The following is a 22,466-nucleotide window of genomic DNA, read 5'->3' on the forward strand; positions in this document are numbered from 1 at the left end:
CAGTGAGACTTCACAGCTTCATTGTTCCATTTCAGGGCCTCCAAGGTTGAGTGTCACATCAGGACCATAAATCACATCAGCAACAGGATCCTTACAACATGAATCATCAGTCCAAAATGGCTGTGGCGAGATTAATTTGCATTAACGGTGCAAATTCAGCAATTTCATGACATGCAATGAATTTCAATGGGAAGATTAGCGGCAAGATGGGAATCTTTTCAGTTTTGTTGAGGCTTACAGCAAATTGTCCAGCAATTTGTGAAGAATCGGAACTCAAGGCATATCTCTTCTTTGTCGCAAGTTGTTGGATTTTTTACGAAGTAATAATAGCAAGCACCATCAATTTGACAATATTTTTCCAGTAATTTCTGGCCCTCTGTGTTGCCTTTTGGATGCAGTATTTTCGAAAGGATCTTAAGTACTTGGAGGGAGTACAAAAGATATTTGCGAGGATGATAATGTTATATTCTTGGGCTGGAAAATCGGTCTTCTGCCGCCCCTCTTAGCGCCCCGGATTGGCGGCAATGGCGGCAGTAAGCACTTGCGCCTGGGTGACCAGCTTCCAGTGCCCCGCCGGGACATTCAGTGCCGGTACCGACGGGGGGGCAGAGCAGGACTGCCCGGGAGAGGCGAGCCGGGGGGCAATGCCCTTGGTTGCGGCACCGGCTCAATTTTTGGTCACTGCATGACCCGTAGCACCCCATAGTGTCCTGGTGGGAATGTCTGTGGAAGTAGGTGTTCCAAGCTGTAACGGCCACAGTAAGGTAAGTAATATCGACCTGAGGTAAATGTCACTGTTTAAAACATTTTTTTTTTACGATTTATGTTGTGGTGGCCTGAGCTATATTTGAGAATGATTTTGGTGGGGTTTTTTCAGTTTTTTTTTCCCCTCAGGCCTCTGTATTGGCGCTCCGAGGCCGGCTCTTTAGCTTGGGATTTTCCCTTGCTCAGCCGGCCTAGCGCCCTAAAAGGTGTGCAATACCTCCCTTAGAAACATAGAAACATAGAAAAATAGGTGCAGAAGTAGGCCATTCGGCCCTTCGAGCCTGCACCGCCATTCAATAAGATCATGGCTGATCATTCCCTCAGTACCCTTTCCTGCTTTCTCTTCATACCCCTTGATCCCCTTAACCGTAAGAGCCATATCTAACTCCCTCTTGGATATATCCAGTGAACTGGCATCAACAACTCTCTGCGGCAGGGAATTCCACAGGTTAACAACTCTCTGAGTGAAGAAGTTTCTCCTCATCTCAGTCCTAAACGGCTTACCCCTTATCCTAAGACTATGTCCCCTGGTTCTGGACTTCCCCAACATCAGGAACATTCTTCCCGCATCTAACCTGTCCAGTCCCGTCAGAATCTTATATGTTTCTATGAGATCCCCTCTTATCCTTCTAAACTCCAGTGAATAAAGGCCCAGTCGATCCAGTCTCTCCTCATATGTCTGTCCAGTCATCCCGGGAATCAGTCTGGTGAACCTTCGCTGCACTCCCTCAATAGCAAGAACGTCCTTCCTCAGACTAGGAGACCAAAACTGAACACAATATTTCAGGTGAGGCCTCACTAAGGCCCTGTACAACTGCAGTAAGACCTCCCTGCTCCTATACTCAAATCCCTTAGCGCCCCGCACGCTACTCCAGGCCCAGCTGATGAACTTTGCGGTGGCAGACGCAAACCATTTGCTGGCGCAAAACGTACCGCTCCGTCCGGGACACTGCACCACCTGAGGCATGACCGAATTTCCACCCCCTTACGCTTTCTTTATATATAACTGTAAGTGTATCCATGAATAGCTTGTGGATGCCTTGCAGCATAGGTCTTGGTCTTTCCTCCAGGCTTCACAATTAAAGAAAACCTTTTCTACCATCTAATGAACGTTGGATACTTAAAACAGATTACATATTTTATATCTAGGAACTATCTTATCACGGTTAGAAGTATGTGCACGAGAAATATTTTGCTAATAATCCACTGTGAACTCCTGATGCATGACTACAATTAATTTTTTGGGGGAGTTGATTATATTACATAAGATAATAGAGGAGTAGGAGTACGTTACAATATTCCTATCGTTTGTGTGGGTGTACAGATTGCTGAATATGTTTTTGTTATTCAATGCTCTCATTTGCATAATGATGCAGGACTCATTTTCTGTTCCAGTCAGTTCCCAGAAGTGCCTCAGTTAATGCTCATTGTCAATCTAAATTACAATCACAACAACATCATTTCTTTGCCTTTATGTTCAATGTTCCTGTATATAAAACCCAGAATCCTATTTTCTTCTTATGACCTTTTCGACCTGCACTCTCATCTTTAAAATCGAGGTATCTGCAGTCCTACAGAATCTCCACTCTGTTTAGAGTCCACAGTTTAGGATATATTTGTTTCACTGTTCTTTTTCCCAAAATGTATTCTACATTGACTCATCAACACTGCAAGTATTAAAGGAGCTAAAAACCACCTTCATCACAAGAAGATAGACCAGCTAAAGCTGCCGTATGTAATGGCATCACACACAAATTGCACAATGACACCTGTTGATCATGTTGAGTTCAGTCGTCTGAGAGAATGTATCTCTGTTACTGCCTGTTACTGGTAAAGCTACAGTAAGTAAACAGAGGAAAGCTACTCCCCCCAACATCAGAAAAGGAACCTTGGCCATATTGTAAAGTTGTGAACATGATTTGAGAGAAGCTCCATGTGTATAGCTGTTCTGATATGCCAATCTCTGAATCTGGCCCGTGGTCTGAATGGAGTGAATTTGGAAACCAGATCCTATCACAGAACCCCTTCCACTGGCATACACTGAGCTATTTATTGCCTGCAGGTACTAAACTGAGGAGGAGGAAACAATGCTTGTGATCTGAGGTTCTCACACAATCAAGATGACCTATAACACACAATTTGAGGGAGTAGTGAAGCACTAAGCAGAGGAATTTAAAAACAAACCACCAGTAATTATGTACACTGCCAAATAATGTGGTTCATTCATTCTTCTCATATCTCAAACACTTTGACGGGGTGAGGTTGTCTACAGAATTCAGTATGTTTCAAGAGAAATTCATAGAAATTATGTTCATCAGCATCAGAGAAGCAGCTTAGTTGTGGATCTGTCATGAGTGGGGAACCAAACCTTAATTTCATTGTGGCGCTGTCTGGCCCTTTACCAAACTGTAGCAGGTGGACCTTTGGATGTTTGGTCCAAACTGAACAATGGATCATATTCAGCTTCAGTCCTGCTTCAAGTTCTTATAAAGGCTGACTGGGGCAGAATCAAAATTTAGCCTTAACGCTGTCAAAAATAGCTGATCCATTCTGTGAGCCCAGAGATTTCTACCAGCAAAAGGGCTGATGGAAATTATGTGAAGTGGACCTGGAAAATCACAAGTTCAGGGACTCTTCCTGTCTTTCAGTATTTTGGCCACATTTCCCGATCCGGTTACCTGTTGATGGTGTACTCCCTTGTACAGAGAGCACAAGAGCTTTATTTTGATCCAATACAAATCTGGTGTTCATGGGGGATTGTGTGAAATTCCTGAATAATCGCACTGTGCAATGAATGCCCTACTCTATCTGTTTTAAATGGACGTTAAAGGTCAGCCAGTTTCATGCCTGTCAGGAAGAGCTCTTTTAAAGCTATACTGTTAATTTATTTTTGCTTTGATTGTTTGTTGGGGGCTTGCAGCTTTTCTTATTTCTCTGGTGAATTAACCAGCTTCTTGATTAGTTCACATTTATTGATTAGATATTTGAACCAATCAGATTGTAAACTTGATGGATAATTTTGAACTATTACAGTTATTTAGAACTTTTTTTTCCACACTAAAGTGATTTTCTTCACAGAAGCTTTTCTCAGTCTACTACCCCGATGAGATATATCCCCAGAGCTAGTGGAAGGCTGATGTTCATGTGGGGACCCTCGAGATGACTGTGGCCTATGACTTCTGGCTGCTCGAGCCTCAGAAGATTGCTGTACTTCGGCTTCTGCTGGGGCCAGTCTGGCCCAGCTGACTTTCTGGCACCATACAGGGAATTGATTGAGGGGGTGGTGAGGAAGGAAATGTGCTGACATCCTGAGAAAGGTAAACATGTATATCCTGTTGCATCATTGTCAATGTAAGGGGTGGGGACCCAAGCTCATTCATTCCACCGATAAGTAGGAGGGTGGTCGTCAGAAGATCAGTGACTCCTTGAATGCCCCTATCCACTTGTTCCACAAATCTCTCCAGAGTCTGCATGGAAGCTGTTTGAGCTTCCACCAAATCTGTGAACACAGACACCTGTAGTGAAGGTCTGACTGCATTGTCCTTGGTGATGGCCTCACCTGGAGTACAGATCCTGTGCAAGATGACAACATGACAAAATGTTGAATCATTGTGGGTGGAGATTAGAGATAGTAAGGGGAAAAAGTCACTGGTGGGCATAGTTTATAGGCCCCCAAATAATAACTTCACGGTGGGGTGGGCAATAATCAAGGAAATAATGGAGGCATATGAAAAAGGAACGGCAGTAATCATGGGGGATTTTAACCTACATATCGATTGGTCAACTCAAATCGCACGGGGTAGCCTGGAGGAGGAATTCATAGAATGCATACGGGATTGTTTCTTAGAACAGTATGTTACAGAACCTACAAGGGAGCAAGCTGTCTTAGATCTGGTCCTGTGTAATGAGACAGGAATAATAAATGATCTCCGAGTAAAAGATCCTCTCGGAATGAGTGATCACAGTATGGTTGAATTTGTAATACAGATTGAGGGTGAGGAAGTAGTGTCTCAAACGAGCATACTATGCTTAAACAAAAGGGACTACAGTGGGATGAGGGCAGAGTTGGCTAAAGTAGACTGGAAACACAGACTAAACGGTGGCACAATTGAGGAACAGTGGAAGACTTTTAAGGAGCTCTTTCATAGAGCTCAACAAAAATATATTCCAATGAAAAAGAAGGGCGGTAAGAGAAGGGATAACCAGCCATGGATAACCAGGGAAATTAAGGAGAGTATCAAATTAAAAACCAATGCATATAAGGTGGCCAAGGTTAGTGGGAAAATAGAAGATTGAGAAAATTTTAAACGACAGCAAAGAATGACTAAGAAAGCAATAAAGAAAGGAAAGATAGATTACAAAAGTAAACTTGCGTAAAACATAAAAACGGATAGTAAAAGCTTTTACAGATATATAAAACGGAAAAGAGTGACTAAAGTAAATGTTGGTCCCTTAGAAGATGAGAAGGGGGATTTAATAATGGGAAATGTGGAAATGGCTGAGACCTTAAACAATTATTTTGCTTCGGTCTTCACAGTGGAAGACACAGAAACCATGCCAGAAATTGCTGGTCACAGGAATGTGGGAAGGGAGGACCTGGAGACAATCACTATCACTAGGGGGGGTAGTGCTGGACAGGCTAATGGGACTCAAGGTAGACAAGTCCCCTGGTCCTGATGAAATGCATCCCAGGGTATTAAAAGAGATGGCGGAAGTTATAGCAGATGCATTCGTTATAATCTACCAAAATTCTCTGGACTCTGGGGAGGTACCAGCAGATTGGAAAGCAGCTAATGTAATGCCTCTGTTTAAAAAAGGGGGCATACAAAAGGCAGGTAACTATAGGCTGGTTAGTTTAACATCTGTAGTGGGGAAAATGCTTGAAACTATCATTAAGGAAGAAATAGCGGGACATCAAGATAGGAATAGTGCAATCAAGCAGACGCAGCATGGATTCATGAAGGGGAAATCATGTTTAACTAATTTACTAGAATTCTTTGAGGATATAACGAGCATGGTGGATAGAGGTGTACCGATGGATGTGGGGTATGTAGATTTTCAAAAGGCATTCGATAAGGTGCCACACAAAAGGTTACTGCAGAAGATAAAGGTACGCGGGGTCAGAGGAAATGTATTAGCATGGATAGAGAATTGGCTGGCTAACACAAAGCAGAGAGTCGGGATAAATGGATCCTTTTCGGGTTGGAAATCGGTGGTTAGTGGTGTGCCACAGGGATCGGTGCTGGGACCACAACTGTTTACAATATACATAGATGACCTGGAAGAGGGGACAGAGTGTAGTGTAACAACATTTGCGGATGACACAAAGATTAGTGGGAAAGCGGGTTGTGTAGAGGACACAGAGAGACTGCAAAGAGATTTAGATAGGTTAAGCGAATGGGCTAAGTTTTGGCAGATGGAATACAATGTCGGAAAGTGTGAGGTCATCCACCTTGGGAAAAAAAAAACCCAAAAATACTAATTGAATGGGGAGAAATTACAACATGCTGCACTGCAGAGGGACCTGGGGGTCCTTGTGCATGAATCCCAAAAAGTTAGTTTGCAGGTGCAGCAGGTATGAGGAAGGCGAATGGAATGTTGGCCTTGATTGCGAAAGGAATGGAGAACAAAGGCAGGGAGGTCCTTCTGCAACTGTATAGGGTATTGGTGAGGCTGCACCTGGAGTACTGTGTGCTTTTTTGGTCACCTTACCTTAGGAAGGATATACAAGCCTTGGAGGGGGTACAGAGACGATTCACTAGGTTGATTCCGGAGATGAGGGGGTTACCTTATGATGATAGACTGAGTAGACTGGGTCTTTCCTCGTTGGAGTTCAGAAGGATGAGGGATGATCTTATAGAAACATAAAAATAATGAAAGGGATAGACAAGATAGAGGCAGAGAGGTTGTTTCCACTGGTAGGGGAGACTAGAACTAGGGGGCACAGCCTCAAAATACGGGGGAGCCAATTTAAAACTTAGTTGAGAAGGAATTTCTTCTCCCAGAGGGTTGTGAATCTGTGGAATTCTCTGCCCAAGGAAGCAGTTGAGGCTAACTCATTGAATGTATTCAAGTCACAGATAAATAGATTTTTAACTAATAAGGGAATTAAGGGTTATGGGGAGCGGGCGGCTAAGTGGAGCTGATTCCACGGCCAGATCAGCCATGATCTTGTTGAATGGCGGAGCAGGCTCGAGGGGCTAGATGGCCTACTCCTGTTCCTAATTGTTATGTTCTTATGTATGCAAGCTAAAAGCACACGTTCGGTATTGGTGGTGAAACTCCATGGCAGGATTTCAAATACAATTGCTTGTGAGAGGCAAGCTGTTTCTTTCTCGTTGCTGGGCCCCTGAAGTCTTAAGGGGCGAGGTTCATTGCATTTGCCTCTCTGGTTAGCACCCCTAAAATCAATTCAACGCCAAAAATGGCAAACTTTTCGTTGTGAGATCTCTGTTGGCAGCTTTCTTCCGGGCCAATGGTGAGCACCTTTGCTTAGCCACTAGCCATAAATTTCGGGCCAAGGTAATTTGATGTAGTCAAGCTGGCTAAAGGTGCATTTTTCTAGGAGTTAACGAAGGGGTACAAGTCATTGCCAGAGACCTTGTTCAGTGAAGCCCCCACCTTGAAAAGGTCGATGCTCAGAGCTTTGACAGGTCCACAACTTTCCATGGCTTGCTGCTCCAACCCACTCAGCATCATGAGGTTAACCGGTCCTCCCCGGGTCTTGCTCCACTTATGATTATTGCGCACGGTTTTGTCCTGCAGAGAATTTGTGAGTGGCTATTGAAAGGAGAGTGCAGATGTATGGAGTTTGTGCTGGTAGTGCAAATGCTGAGAGGCAGCAGTGAGAAGCATTCAGAATGTGGAGGTGTTGAATGGGAAGCAAGTTTGTAGAGAGTGATGTGAGGAAGGAGTCCTGAGAAAAGTTGCTGGCTCGGTAAAGGCTGCTGTGAAGGAAGCAATCAGTAGTGAGTCAGACAGCATCTATGGAGAGAAAAACAAACGGTTCAGGTCGATGACCAAACGTTAACTCTGCTTCTCTCCCCACAGATGCTGCCTGACCCGCTGAGATTTCCAGCATTTTCTGTTTTTATTTCATATTCCAACATCCGCAGTATTTTGCTTTTGTATTAATGAATGGTGAGTGTGTGTTTGTAATGACAATGAGAAGTGGTGTAGAATGGCCTTGTGCTGGGAAGGAAGTGATGGAGGGAAGAGAATTATTCAGAGTTCTGGGAAAGGGAGGATGAAGGACTGCTGCCATGTGTTGTAGAGAGAGAGAGAGATAAATGAATAGCACTCAACTTTGCTACTCCAGTGAGATTATTGAAGTGCTTCCTGCGCCGTATCCAGGTCCTGGAGGTCACACTCATGCAGTTGACTACCTCTGAATCTCTGCCTGGTGGAGAATGTGTTTGGCAGCCCTGAAACAGCTGAGTAATGGAAGTTCCCTCCTCACTCTCACCTCTTCCACCAGCACCTCCAGGGAGTCTTTTGAGAACCTTGCCACCTACCTCCGACTCGTTTCAGGGAAAATTCTTCCTGCAGCACCTTGGAAACTAAACAAGCCGCAGGAAATGTAACCTCACTTGAAACATAGAAACATAGAAACATAGAAAATAGGTGCAGGAGTAGGCCATTCGGCCCTTCTAGCCTGCACCGCCATTCAATGAGTTCATGGCTGAACATTCAACTTCAGTACCCCATTCCTGCTTTCTCGCCATACCCCTTGATCCCCCTAGTAGTAAGGACCTCATCTAACTCCTTTTTGAATATATTTAGTGAATTGGCCTCAACAACTTTCTGTGGTAGAGAATTCCACAGGTTCACCACTCTCTGGGTGAAGAAGTTCCTCCGCATCTCGGTCCTAAATGGCTTACCCCTTATCCTTAGACTGTGACCCCTGGTTCTGGACTTCCCCAACATTGGGAACATTCTTCCTGCATCTAACCTGTCTAACCCCGTCAGAATTTTAAACGTTTCTATGAGGTCCCCTCTCATTCTTCTGAACTCCAGTGAATACAAGCCCAGTTGATCCAGTCTTTCTTGATAGGTCAGTCCCGTCATCCCGGGAAGAGCTGCTTTCCCGCTCCAAGTAGGCTTCTGGCTAACGTGCTGATCATTGCTCCCCGGATGTGAGTGGGTTTCCAGCCGGTGAGATTAGAATGAGGCTCAGGAGTTTAAATAGACCCGGTCTATTTTTGGCTGAAGCGGGTGAGTTTTAAACTGAAACCAAAACTCATCTGCCCAAAACGGGCCTGGAGTTAAAATCGGGGCCAATTTGTTTTGATTGTTTTCACAACAGAAAAACTGAACCCAAAGAAACCAACATAGTGAATCAATAAATTCATAATGTGGCAAGCACGAGAAACGTAATAAATTATAGAAACTTAATAAATTATTGGATCATTGGGCACAGCTAAATCAATGAATTAAGATGTCAGCAGGTTCCAACAGGGAATGCTGTGATGCCTATGGCAATCCAAAGCCACTACAAATTATAATGGGGAAAGTGGACATTGTTACTGTGCAACCTACCCAATTAAAATGAAAGGGAATTTGTACTGTTCAATGTACTTGAAACTTGAGCAGTTTTGCGCAGAGTTCTAATTCACTTGATGAAAGCAGGACTAAAGTTGAATTACCCCAGGGAATTAACAGTTATTTCACTTCACTCTAATTAACACCTACTTAGCATTCAAGGAGAGATAGTGAGGAAGAGAATTACGATTTGAAAAATCTTAAAATGTATCTGAAAATGTCCTTATACTGTTAAAGGATTTATGACCTTAATCAGTGTGTATCATTTGTAAAAACACCGATTCTGTCCAGTGCAAGTAACTTCACTGGTATTATATTGAACATTTAATAGTGAGGTAGGTGATCAATGTGAGAAGGGCCCTTCCCATTTTTCAATGACCCTGAAATAAGAACATTACTGAGTGTACTGGCAAGTTTTTCCATTCACTTGTGTGGCTCTTGTTATGATTTCCACCTCAGCTAGCTCTTATGGAGGGCTCTGAGTTGGCTCACTAGCTTGCTCCAATCAATTGCAGAGAGATTAGTCTGACTTGAGATCTACAAAAAGATGTCCAATATCCAAACATTCCTGGCTGGAATTCCAATTGAGACAGAATGCCAGGAGGGAGCGGGCTGCTTCACAAATGCTATGTGGGGAAAAAAAGCTTGCAGTTCTAGATGAATGTGCAGTACGCTTCTACACAGCTTCCAGTTGTTGGCAGCAGTCACTCCGATGTTGGACCACAGCATTGGTGGGAGGTTGTGCAACTTTAGGTACTGATCTGCTGTTCTCTTTTCCAGCGGATCCCACCATATTTTGCCAGCTTCTCATTTGAATTTCAGACCTGATCTACAGGCTTTCAATCCATCGTCTCATCTTTTCCTCAGGTTGTCTCACATTGTCTTAGCTTCTTTGTTTCTCTAATGTCTCTAATTTATTTAATGCTGATTTCCTTTTTCTGATGTAAAGGTCATCTCAGCCATATAACAATCTCCTGTTTTTCTATTAAGCATGTCACAGGTCATTCCAGCGATACTTCCTCTCGTGGTTTGTTTCCCAATCCCACTCCCTTTGTTGGTATTCCATTAAAATGGCTGTTCATCTTTCATTTTTTTCAGTTCTGATGTAAGGCTGTACTCCTGAGATGTTAACATAAGAAATAGGAGCAGGAGTAGACCATTTGGCCCCTTGAGCCTACTCCGCCATTTAATAAGATCGTGGTTGATCTGATCTTGGGCTCAGCTCCACTTCTCTGCCCGCTCTCCATAACCTTCACTCCCTTATCGTTCAAAGATCTGTCCATCTCCAGCTTAAATATATTCAATGACCCAGCCTCCACAGCTCTCTGGGGCAGAGAATTCCACAGATTTACAATCCTCTGAGTGAAGAAAGTCCTACTCATCTCCGTTTTAAATGGGCAACCCCTTATTCTGAAACTATGCCCCCTAGTTCTAGATTTCCCATGAGGGGAAACATCTTCTCTGCACCTATCTTGTCGAGCCCCCTCAGAATCTTACATTTCAATAAGATCACCTCTCATTCTTCTAAATTGCAATTAGAGGCCCAACCTTTTTTAATAAGTCAACCCCTTCATTTCAGGTATCAACCTCGTGAACCTTCTCAGATCTGTCTCCAATGCAAATATACATGCCTGTTCTCTCCACAGAAGCTGACTAACCTGTTGCAATTTTCTAGCATTTTCTATTTGTGATTTAGATTGCCACCATTTGCAGGTTTCTTTGCTTTTCATTTGCAGTTTGAAAAGAGCCAGTGGCAGATAAGTTTTCCCATCTCTGGATCAGTCGTGTCAATCATAGCTATCTGGCTCAGTACAGTTCCATAGCTGCCTCCCTGGTGAAGCATCAGAAGCAAAGACACAGCTCCTTCAGCATGTGAAAGCACTATCCCCACAAGAACTGCAGTGGTTTTGAAAAACATAAACAAATTATAGTGAAAACTAAAACCCAGGAAACTATTTTCCAGACATTTTTATTTCTCCTGTATAAAGACATCATGTAAAATGACATGCAAAGCTATGGCAGAGTACAAATGATTACCCATAAATTATATATCTTTACAGTTTTTTCCCGCTCCTATAGGAATTCATGTGACTGAGACAAATGAATGGAGTTATCACGAAGAGATTATTTTCAATAGACTGCAGGGAAATCTCCTCAGTTCCCAGTGACCGGGTACACATCACAAGCAAGTGCTCTTCCAGCTTTTTTCCCTTTAAGGATTCCAAAATGCAGCCGGACCAAGAACAGTGCAAGCAGGCCAGCCGAGAATAGTGAGCAGGGCCGGGCACAGCCGACCCTGCCAGAGGTGAAATCAGATTACCACACGACTTGGGAATGGCTGTAGCAAGTTGCAGGGTCAAGCTGAAGGACAGTCTAAGGGAAAGCGGCACATTCCTCTTGTGGAGCAGTTCCTGCTAATGTACAAAGTCCTATGTTTATCATAGTGCGATAAAAATATTACACTTCATAAAACCCATTTACAATACAAAATGTATTTTGTCAAGTCAAATAAGCTTAATAAATGTATTCAAGGAATTCATTTCCACTTACTGATACTGCACAAAGTACCATTTGCCAAACTTAAGCCTAGAGCAGCAGAGTTTATAATACAAAACAAATGATTAATCAAAAGAATAATTTATAACACAATTTTTAAAAATTGCAAATTAAAGGTGCTGGAAAAATGGCAACAGGGCCGGACACATATATTAATCAGACAGCTTCACAACTCCCAGACAGCAAAACGTAGGAGCAGAAGGTGTGCATCCCTGATTGACATCACAATTCAAACATTCACCAAGACTATATATTCCAACCTTCCTGTTCATTGTTATAACTGTACCTTTAGATCTCTGTAGTGGAGCAAAGGCCAAACTAAAAAGCAATAGTGTGTCTGTGGTTTCAACAGTTTTACCCCACTATTACACCGAGGTGAGTGGGAATAGTCATTTAAATGTGTAAAATGGCTTCACTGTGGCGACTGCTCTAATAATCACAGGCAATAAAAAACACATTTTCATAAAATGGTGACTTTTTTCCCAAGTAGTTGAAAGCTAGTTCACTTTTTTAATAAAATAAAATCTATTTAGTGGAATGTTAAGGTATGCTTTCCTCTGCTAGCACATTGCTAGACAGGGTAGATGCAGGGAGGATGTTTCCTCTGGCTGGGGAGTCTAGAACCAGGAGTCACCGTCTCAGAATAAGGGGGCGGCCATTTAGGACTGAGATGAGGAGAAACTTCTTCACTCAGAGGGTGGTGAATCTTTGGAATTCTCTATCCCGGAGGGCTTTGGAGGCTCAGTCGTTGAGTATATTCAAGACAGAGATCGATAGATTTTTGGATATTAAGGGAATCAAGGGATATGGGGATAGTGCAGGAAAGTGGAGTTAAGATAGAAGCTCAGCCGTAATCTCATTGAATGGTGGAGCTGGCTCGAGGGGCCGAATGGCCTACTCCTGCTCCTATTATGTTTTTATATTTTTATCAAGGGATGGAAAGGCAGTGAAACAGCATCAGCAGCCTCTCCTTGTGGATTTACTGCAATACCATATTTTCTGCTCTTAGGAAAAAAAACTTCTTAGCACTAAAGTTCTGACGTTACTTTAATTCTCTTTAGTTAATATTGCCAGCTAAGGAATTATTGTCAACTGTTGTTGCCCACTAGAGCTGTTTTCTGCTCAGTGCAATCATTCTTCACTGGTGCCCATAGCCCCTAACCTTAGTTTGAATTATTGTATCTCTGGGAAAGTGTTGAACAATTTTCCATATTTACACACTTTGGTGCAATATGACTTTCCATTGGCAAATGTACCACATGATGTGGTATTGTCTTACAGACTGAATGTATCTCAGGTTCAATCTCTGGTCTGTGCTGGATTATCTGATCTCAGCGAGGGTAGCAACAAAGATGGTATGGTTGGCTTCAGCATCTCAAGACATGTCAGGTTGACAGGCCAACTGCCCATTATGTCTGTGCAACTGTAGGCGCCTTTGTTTACAAAATACAGGTAGCTGTGAGGGCCGACTCACTGGGAAGATTCTGCAAAGAGGCCTGCAGGTGAGACTACAGCAGCTCCTACAAGTACATTGATGGGTGTCCTGGCCTTTCATGAGCACATTTCCGCCTCTAGTGTGACGTGAGACATGTCCACATGGGTGCACTTTCCAGCAGAGGCAGTCAGAATCGGAATCTGGCTGATTTCCACCCTTCTCCCACCATCATCAACTGTACTGTATTAGTTGCTGCCCTAGCTGAGATTAGCTAACTCAAAATAGGTCAGAGGAAACTGCCCAGTGATGTCAGGTTACCATAGTAATATGCCAGGGAGGTTATCAGATCTTGCTCATATAGCCGGATTCACATATCGGAATATTTTGTTCCCGAATTTTCTTTGATGTCTTTTACAATGTGTGTGCTCCACACTCAAACCACCAGCGAATGGAATGAGCACACACAGCTCTGCTATTCTCATACACTCCCACCCAGGCCAGCTACTGTGGATCATTGTGCCATATTTGGGCAAGGCTACTGTCCTATCAGCAGCAAGTATCCTTTTGTACTAAACAACAAAATAAACAGTGACACAAGACTGTTAACACAGTGCTATCTCACACTGAAGGAACCAAGTGAACATGAACTGCATTGACAGCTCTTTAAAGTTACTTTCTAATATCCCTAAAACCACGTCCGGCCACCAATCTACGGGCCCTATCATTGAAACAGAAAGTGGAATATAGCTATTCTGTCTGACAGATGGACTAATTAAAATTTGCAGGTATCTTCAGGTAAATAGATTCACTCTCTTTATTTTTCAAAGGCAAACAGTAGCATAACGTTCTATTCAACAATCGCTGACATTCAGATGAAATAAAAGAAAGTTGTTCCATTCTGGCCATATGACAGGAGAAAGGCCCTACCTGTAGGATTTTGCAGATGTGAAAGAAGCCATTTCAGTGACCTTGCATGTATGTCAAATTATAGACTGTGTTCACATCGGGTTTTCTGTCTCAGGCTTTGCAACTGCTAAATTACTGTGAATGAGCAAAATATTGATCACACGACATAGTCTTTATATCTGCAATCAGTGCTCCTGTTAAAGGGCTGTATTTAACACATCTAATAATCAGCTCTGCAGTATACCTCAAAAAACTCTCAGATCAATTCATAACAAAATGATGTTCAAGTAAATTACTCGTGTCATAATATTTAGGATACGATGACTGTTTTATTCCAGATAATTGCTCAGAAACATCAGCAGCAGTGCAAGTAGATCCATTCATTCTGTATGTACAAAATACAGCAAAATAATAAATACATATTAAATATTTATATAACTGGCAACTCCAAGTAAGTTATTAAATAGAAGCAGAATACACAGCTTAGTCTGTCAATATCTGAAAAGAACAATCTTTTCTTTTTCAGGCACTGATCAGCTTGCTGTGTATTTCCAGCATTTTCTGGTTTACTTTAGATTCCAGCATTTGTAGTTTTTCTTTTTACCGCAAATAAGTTATTAATTTTTAATGATAAATCACTTAAAAAATCTGTAAATTAGTAACAATAAAACTCAACATGGCAACACTTTGGAGATGTATCTCTTGTGTTTTGTGCATTAGTTCAGACTACTATCAACAGACAATTACCATTCAACATAGACTCTGGATTGTTACCGATTAATTGGCTGCGCACAACGGTTTTTACACAGCAGTCATGAATGGTCATCATCGCCACTTTATGTAAAGGTTTCCCTCCTGCATATTGTGAAATGAGTTCGAAGAGACAAACAAATTCAGGGTTCCGAAATCTTGTTGCAATCTGATAAAACACGCTTTAACAAGTTAATCCAACTATTTTATCATTAGGATCATAGGAACAGGTGTAGGCCATTCAGTCCCTCGAGCCTGTTCCGCCATTCAATTAGATCATGGCTGATCTGTATCTTAGCTCCATTTACGCACCTTGGCTCCATATCCCTTAATACCCTTGCCTAACAAAAATCTATCGATCTCAGTTTAAACATTTTCAATTGACTGAGCCTTAACAGCTTTTTGTGGGGAGAAAGTTTCAGATATCCACTACTCTTTGTGTGAAGAAGTGCTTCCTGACATCACGCCTGAACTGCTGACCCCTAATTCTAAGGTTATGACCCTTGTTCTGGACTCCACCACCAGAGGAAATAGTTTCTTGCTATCTTCCCTGTCAATTGCCCATTTCTGGTGAATTGGCACTCATTACCCAGTACTGCACCTCCTATTAGTCAATGCTGGCCTGGAGGGACCTCTGCCTGATGTTAGGGAAAGTTATCCCTTTGACTAGCTGCTCATGCACAAAATGCACCATCAGGATCTGGCTAACATGGAAGTGTTGCTGTAATACAAAAAGGGTCAACGGACAAGAAGAGACAGCGTGAGGGCAGAGACCCTTGTTTGAACCAGCTCAATGCAGTCAATTACAGGTTCATTACACATTGAGTGCCAATTGTCCTCTGCTGTCCTGGAACACAGATTGCTTGGGCGGTTGGGGAAAGGTCAATTTTATAGTTAAAAGATTGATTGACATTTAGTTTGCACTCATCAGAGTCTTCTTGGGTACAATGTATAATTTGTTCTTCATGAAATTATTTGCATTTCTCAGAAAAGCGTTGCTGATGAAAATTATTTGTGCTAATTGCATTTTCATCCTCAGCTCTCATTGCGCAGTCACTAGTTCAGGCACCATGTTAGATGCAGTGTTAAATATATTGGAGGAAATCTTGTGAGACCCCTAGCTGCTGACTTTCAGTAAACAGAAAGCTCTGCCTGCAATCCTGCCGGCTGTGTGTGGCTGTGTCAACATAGCTGCAGCTTAAACAGTCTGTTGCTTTTTTAGTTAACTGATTGGATTCCCGAGCCAGGCCCTGGCAATAAGGAGATGGTCACACCTGTGCCGTGCAATTGGCACGTGCTCACAGTGGCAGGAAGTCACAGTCGGACCCTCCAACAGGTCAAGTGACTGTGGTGTCTTCTTCACCCATCACAATTCACGCGTCACTTCACCTGTGAAAATGACAGCTAATGAACACAGTATAGGGCTGAGCAAGGTAATCATGCTGCTCTTCAAGGTGCCTGTTTATCCAGTGTGGTTACTGATGCTGCTGAGAAATTTAATGAATGGGCAGGGGGACGGGTTATACTGTGGGAGTGGAGGGGCCCAGAATGTTCTTGGAGGCCAACACCCCACGAAGCCTTAATACAGTTCTGACTGTGTGCGAGACTTTGCTGGCAGCAAGTGGTCTCGCAAAATTGTAACATTTCCTGACTGAGAGATCGGTCAGGGCTCAGACCACGGGCAACATGTCGGCTTGGAAATTGCTCCGAGCTGCTCCCTCTGCACTAGCGTTACTTCGCCGGGAGAGAGGCGGAAACACCAAGGAATTTCCTGGTCATAGTTGCAGTTCTCTCAACTTGACCATAACAACAACAAATAGTATTTATATAGCACCTTTAACATAGTAAAATACCCCAAGGTGCTTCAAAGGAGTATTATAGACAAAAAAAAATTGACACTGAGCCGCATAAGGAGAAATTAGGGCAGGTGACCAAAAGCTTGGTCAATGATGTAGGTTTTAAGGAGCATCTTAAAGGAAGAAAGAGAGGTAGAGAGGCGGAGAGATTTAGGAAGGGAGTTCCAGAGCTTGGGGCTTAGGCAACAAAAGGCATGGCCACCAATGCTTGACCGATTAAAATCAGGGTTGCTCAAGAGGGCGAATTAGAGGAGCGCAGACATCTCGGGGAGTTGCAGGACAACAGAGAGTTAAAATCTCCTATGTGGTTTTGTAATGCACTGACTAACATGTTTGCATCAAATTCCTGTGCTGCTGTCATTAACCTTAAATGGGTCACTGGATCGTTGAAATAGTACAGAGCAATTTGACATGACTGCATTTCATTATTATGCATAGAGACATTTCACCCCCTCCCAGAGTACTTCTTTAATTTTCATTATAATAGTTTGAACAATCACCTAAGTATGTAAGCGGACTCTCAGCTAACGATCAGCTCAAGATAATGGCCCAAAAGTTACTGTGGCAGGACAACAAACGCTGTTCGTTAGACTTGCCTTGCCCATTTAATGTCGACGATATTTTCGTCTGCAAATTGCTGGAAGTGTGTGATGGAAATGGGGTGGTATCTGTGATCTGAGTGAACAGGGAAAGCAACGGTGTATCTCCTTAACCAATCAGATTGAAGGATTGTGAAATGAACCGCTCAAGGTTTTAGAAAGGAAGTGCAAATTAGATTTTGTGAATTCAATGTCAAATCAAGTATAGAAAGAGAAATAAGGAGAGGGAAATAAAGATTGGATTAAAAGAGGGAGAAAAAAGAGACAGAAAGTAAAACTAAAAAAAATGTTAATTACAAAACAATCTCCAACAATTAAAACATGAAGGAATGAGGCTCCACACTTGTAATAGTTAATTTTCAGTGTCAGAGAGGTTGACTGGCAGTAATGAACACTTATCACATTAAAAGGGGTTCTTAGATGGAAATGGATAAGCTTTAAAATTCTGTGGTGAGTTTAGTCTGTAACTACTCCCCAAAAACAGCAACTTCACACCGTTCAGTATGTTTGAATGAGGAACCAGACACCGAGATACCATTTTCCTGAAGCTAATGGTGGAGTGGTGCATCTTGGAAAGCAACTTTTGGATTTCTGTGTTTAATTGTGCATCTGCTCTCGCCTGTAGCATTTGCTCATAAATAGCAGCAAGCGCTATCAGCTTCACCCTTATATTGACAGCCGAGGGCCTGAGGAGTGTTTTCAACAAGGTAATTTGTGAGGGGGCGGAGCGATTGTCGCCAAGGCCTGCTTACTGCACTCTACAGATAATTTACAAACTCCCCCTCCTTGGGAATTGTTGTCAGAAAGGTCGCAGTCAGATAGGCAGGCAATAACATGAGTTCTGGTTATGTGCTGCATTCAACTGGTTTAGGCAGCAGTCCAGCAAATCAGAAAGAACATAATGAGCCTCACAATTTCTGCAGATCCAGCTGTCCTTGCTGGGTCTTCCCACTAGAGGGCGAACCTCCCCTGCAACATGTCGGCCAGCACAACTATCACTGATAGCTGAATGAAAATGGCCGAGATATTTAATTGTGCTGCCCTTGTTTTACACAGGCGCCTAAGCATCCAATATGTCGGAAAGGGTGCACACGCTCATTCTGTGCCGGAAGTGCGCCACCTGCCATATTGTTTAGATCTGCGCAGTAAGAGTCCAGGATGCTCGCCTGAAACTGGTGCTAGGCTCATTGCACGTGCAAATTGAGGGCTGAGTGCCTGTTTCAGGCCCCTTTGTCATTTTGTTTGGTGAATGACTGCAGCATGCGCTGTACACTCTGCCATCAGTTTCTTCAGGCATTCTGACTCGCTACTGGGCTGATGGGTGTGGCCGGCTATGCGACGAAATCCTTAAAGTGACTGCTGCCTCCTGACTGCACATGAACACCGCAGTTCTTATCAATGATCGCTCGCGCCCCCTCACAATTTACCTCGCACAGGCCCTTGACCAATATCCGAGTCGGCTGATCTTGCTGCCCACCCATGACCGATGAGCTGTGTCTGGGACTGTGAATGTTGCACACAGCTTACCAGTGCTATTCTAATGACCCAGCAGACCAACTTGCCATGGTCCTGCCGCCAGCCTCATTGGGCGCCTGCCACTGGGATCGCACTCCGATTTTGGCCCAATCCAATTTCTAGGCCAATGTGTTCCTCAGCCCCACCCAGGTATCATTAAAGCTGTTTTTTTAACCCAATTCCACCATAATTTCCTAGATTTTTTCAAATTAATTGATGAGCAAAATCTGATTTGGGGATTAAAAATCCGAACCTTTCTCGTCTTTGATGTCATTAATGTGATGCATTTGAAACAAGAAAACAGAAAGTACTGAGTTCTTCGCTATCAACATTATTTGGAGTGAAATGTGATGTCCAAACTCCACTATTTTGTTTTCCAAGTCATTTCAGACAGCCCCACACTGATTGTGACTGTGTAATGGTGGGTTGCCATGTGCTGAACTGTGCCTTCTTTAGCTCTGTGTTTGTTTTCTTGAGTATTAGTCATGTTCTAAATAAAAAATAATTGAAATCATTTTCTCCAAAGTTTTCCAGGTTTTTTTTGGCATCTAATATTCTCATGGTTTTTGACACTAAAGACAGAAATCAAGAAAACCCTCCCAAAAACCCTGGCTTTAAAATCAGCAATAATAAAACAACTTTAATGACCCCTACTTCCTTGTAAAGCCTAAGCATAATCCTCCTCACAATAAACACATGGCGGGTTGTATAGCAGCCAGGACAGTCCATATACAGACTGGGAGATAGCAGGCAGGCTGGAAGCCATTTGTGGAAACCTGTCTGACTCAGACGCCCATGGCATTACCTGCCCCTTCTGTGCACACCCAAATCGTCCCCAACAGTAAAAAATGGGCCAACTCAGAAGAGGGCCACAAGCTAGCATTCCCTCCTAAAGCTACATGAAGTACAGTGACCTGACCTTGCAAGAGCCCTCTCGCTCTCCAATTAAGGCAGAAACCATGATGTCCTTCTGATGTAGGCAAACACCACACGGTGAATTATCACCAAATGCTTATTTCCCAGTAGCTCATGTTCACAACAATGCCAATAATTCCAAAGCACCTGGTATTCTCCTGTGAACAGCATGTGACAAAATATATGTGACTGCTGGGTCGACTGATCTCAGCCAGGGTGGCCTAGGGCTAAACACTTAGCTTAAGCATGTGTCAGTTAGGGAGGGCAAAATTGGCCAGGGCTACTTCGCCTGATCGCTATCTGCAAACCCTTCTGGAAGTGTTGGTGTTTATATGGGTATTGGATGAGGACAAGATCAGACTTGGCTATGGTGCTCCCTGTGATTGAACAACATGTTTATACTCACTGCCAAGGATCATACAGGAGTAATGACCGCTTCAATGAGGTGCTAGAAGACGATCGGTGATTGCTGAGCCATATCCCAGCAGGTAAGGAGGGGCAGGGTGAGAAGGAACATTGTTTTCTTAGCATCTTATTTGATTATTAATAGTAGAATCACAGCATTGCTGATTCTATCATCAGGAATGCCATATTAAGGCATGCCACCTCTTTCCATGTAAGTAAGTTGTATAATACCACAGCTTAAAGCCAAATCCAGTGCGTAGAAATAAAACCAAGCAAAAACTAGTCAACATTTAGCTGCTATAGCATTGTCTCATCAGACTCCACATGCACCTATCAATGAAAAGACAGTGCTTACCAACCTCGCATCTTTACATACTTTAGCAGTACATTGTGCTTCCATCTACTTCACATTATCTCAGAACATTTAAAAAAAACTGTAATTATAAAATATGAAAACATCAATGAGGGTGCTTGGTTGGCTCACAAACATTTCACTGGAACTTAATTGCTGCCTCCAAACAAAAACAAAGAAAAATGAACAGTTCAGACTCCGTAGGCCTAACCAGGCAGGACTCTCAGTGTAGAGATCTGTCTGCTTCAATCAGCTCTCTTTCCCCCGCTTATCCTTTTTTTAAAGAGGTAAAAATATTGCTCCACATTTTACAGAGTGCGGAGTACAAGTGTTTCCTCAAAGCACTTGTGTGTTTATTCTTTTCCACTTACTTATGAATGAGGTTAAGTCTAGCTTTCATGGTCAGTGTTTACTCGTTCTTTTCAAACACCATCAGGCAAAAACAAAGACACTCTTGTTAATTTAGAAAAGGAATTAATTCTTGTTCATGTCCTGTTAACCTTTACGGTGCAGCAAGTTAGGTGAATGACCCTTTATTTGTTCTGGAAACACTGAATAACAGGAGCCTGAAACTAGGCCCAACCTCTGTGAATACTTTGGGTCTTTTCGAGCCTCTTGTATTGGCTAAGAGAGGTCCATATATTATAACATACAATGAAAAGAAAACTTCCTAGAGTTGGTGTATGATAGCTGTTATAGTCTTGTAGAAGTCAATCTTTTCATCCCTCTTCGCTGAGCCAGGTTTGATGCCAGTACAGGTTCTAGTCTTGGTGCCTGAGGTGTACGATTTAAAGCAAAATAGGTGGCAGCCATTGCACCCTGTAATAAGATGTAAAACAAAAATCTGTAAAATGGGCATTACAATTTAGATTCCAACTGCACGATTTACAGAATCATCTTTTACCAATTTTCTCTCATCTTCTTTTCCTTTATTGGGATACAGATGTTATCAGCTTTCCAGTATCGCACCTGAGTGACCATTCTCGGCGTGTGAGGCTAGATGTGTGTGTTGGAAGGCTACTTGACAGTGGAGGGCATCACAGCCAAGCCCAATCCCTGGGTTCCCACCTGGTGTCCAGGCACATGAGTGTAGCAGCAATAAACACTGAATGCTGATTGGGAATTGGAACTGTGGCTGATTTATCCCTGTGTAAGTGGGCTTTTAAGAAATAATTTAATTGAAGGGAAAATTTGTGGTTTGCTCATAAAATAAAGAAATCTCTAGCTGTATCCGGAGGGTAATGGACAAAATTAAAAAAAAAAATAATTAAAAAAGTTTAGACCATTCAACAACAACAACAACTTTAATGCAGTGAAACATCCCAAAGCACTCCACAGGAATATTATTAGATAAAAAATTTGACACTGAGCCACACAAGGAGAAATTAGGGCAGTTGATCATAAGCTTGGTCAAAGAAGTAGGTTTTAAGGAGCGTCTTGAAGGAAAGAAAGGTAGAGAGGCGGAGAGGTTTATGGAGGGAGTTCCAGAGCTTGGGGCCTGGGCAACAGAAGGCACAATCACCAATGTTTGAGCGATTATAATCAGGGATGCTCAACAGGGCTCCTATTTCTTATGTTCTTATCACTGAATATATTTAAGGTAGCGATAGACAGATTTTTGAACGATAGGGGAGTCAAGGGTTATGTGCAGCGAGCAGGAAAGTGGAGTTGAGGCCAAGATCAGATCAGCCATGATCTTATTGAATGGCGGAGCAGACTCGAGGGGCTAAATGGCCTTCTCCTGCTCCTATTTCGTATGAATTAGAGGAGCGCAGACATCGTGGGGGATTGTGGGGCTGGAGAAGATTACAGAGATAGGGAAAGATGAGGCCATGGAGGGATTTGAAAAGGATGAGAATTTTGAAATCGAG

General features: G+C 42.8%; 1 protein-coding gene across 3 annotated transcripts in view; it reads right to left on the reverse strand.

The window, feature by feature from the left end:
- Positions 1–18,994: 18,994 nt before the first annotated feature.
- Positions 18,995–22,466, reverse strand: part of rps6ka2 (ribosomal protein S6 kinase, polypeptide 2) — a 654,298-nt gene continuing 650,826 nt past the window's right edge. For all 3 annotated transcript variants that reach the window (XM_070889669.1, XM_070889667.1, XM_070889666.1), the window contains exon 21: positions 18,995–21,414. In XM_070889669.1, coding sequence (XP_070745770.1) covers positions 21,289–21,414 — 126 coding nt within the window. In that variant the 3' untranslated portion in view covers positions 18,995–21,288. The remainder of the gene's footprint in view (positions 21,415–22,466) is intronic.

This window comes from Pristiophorus japonicus, chromosome 9 (genome assembly GCF_044704955.1).
Source record: "Pristiophorus japonicus isolate sPriJap1 chromosome 9, sPriJap1.hap1, whole genome shotgun sequence".
In the NCBI taxonomy this organism is placed as follows: Eukaryota; Metazoa; Chordata; class Chondrichthyes; family Pristiophoridae; genus Pristiophorus; species Pristiophorus japonicus.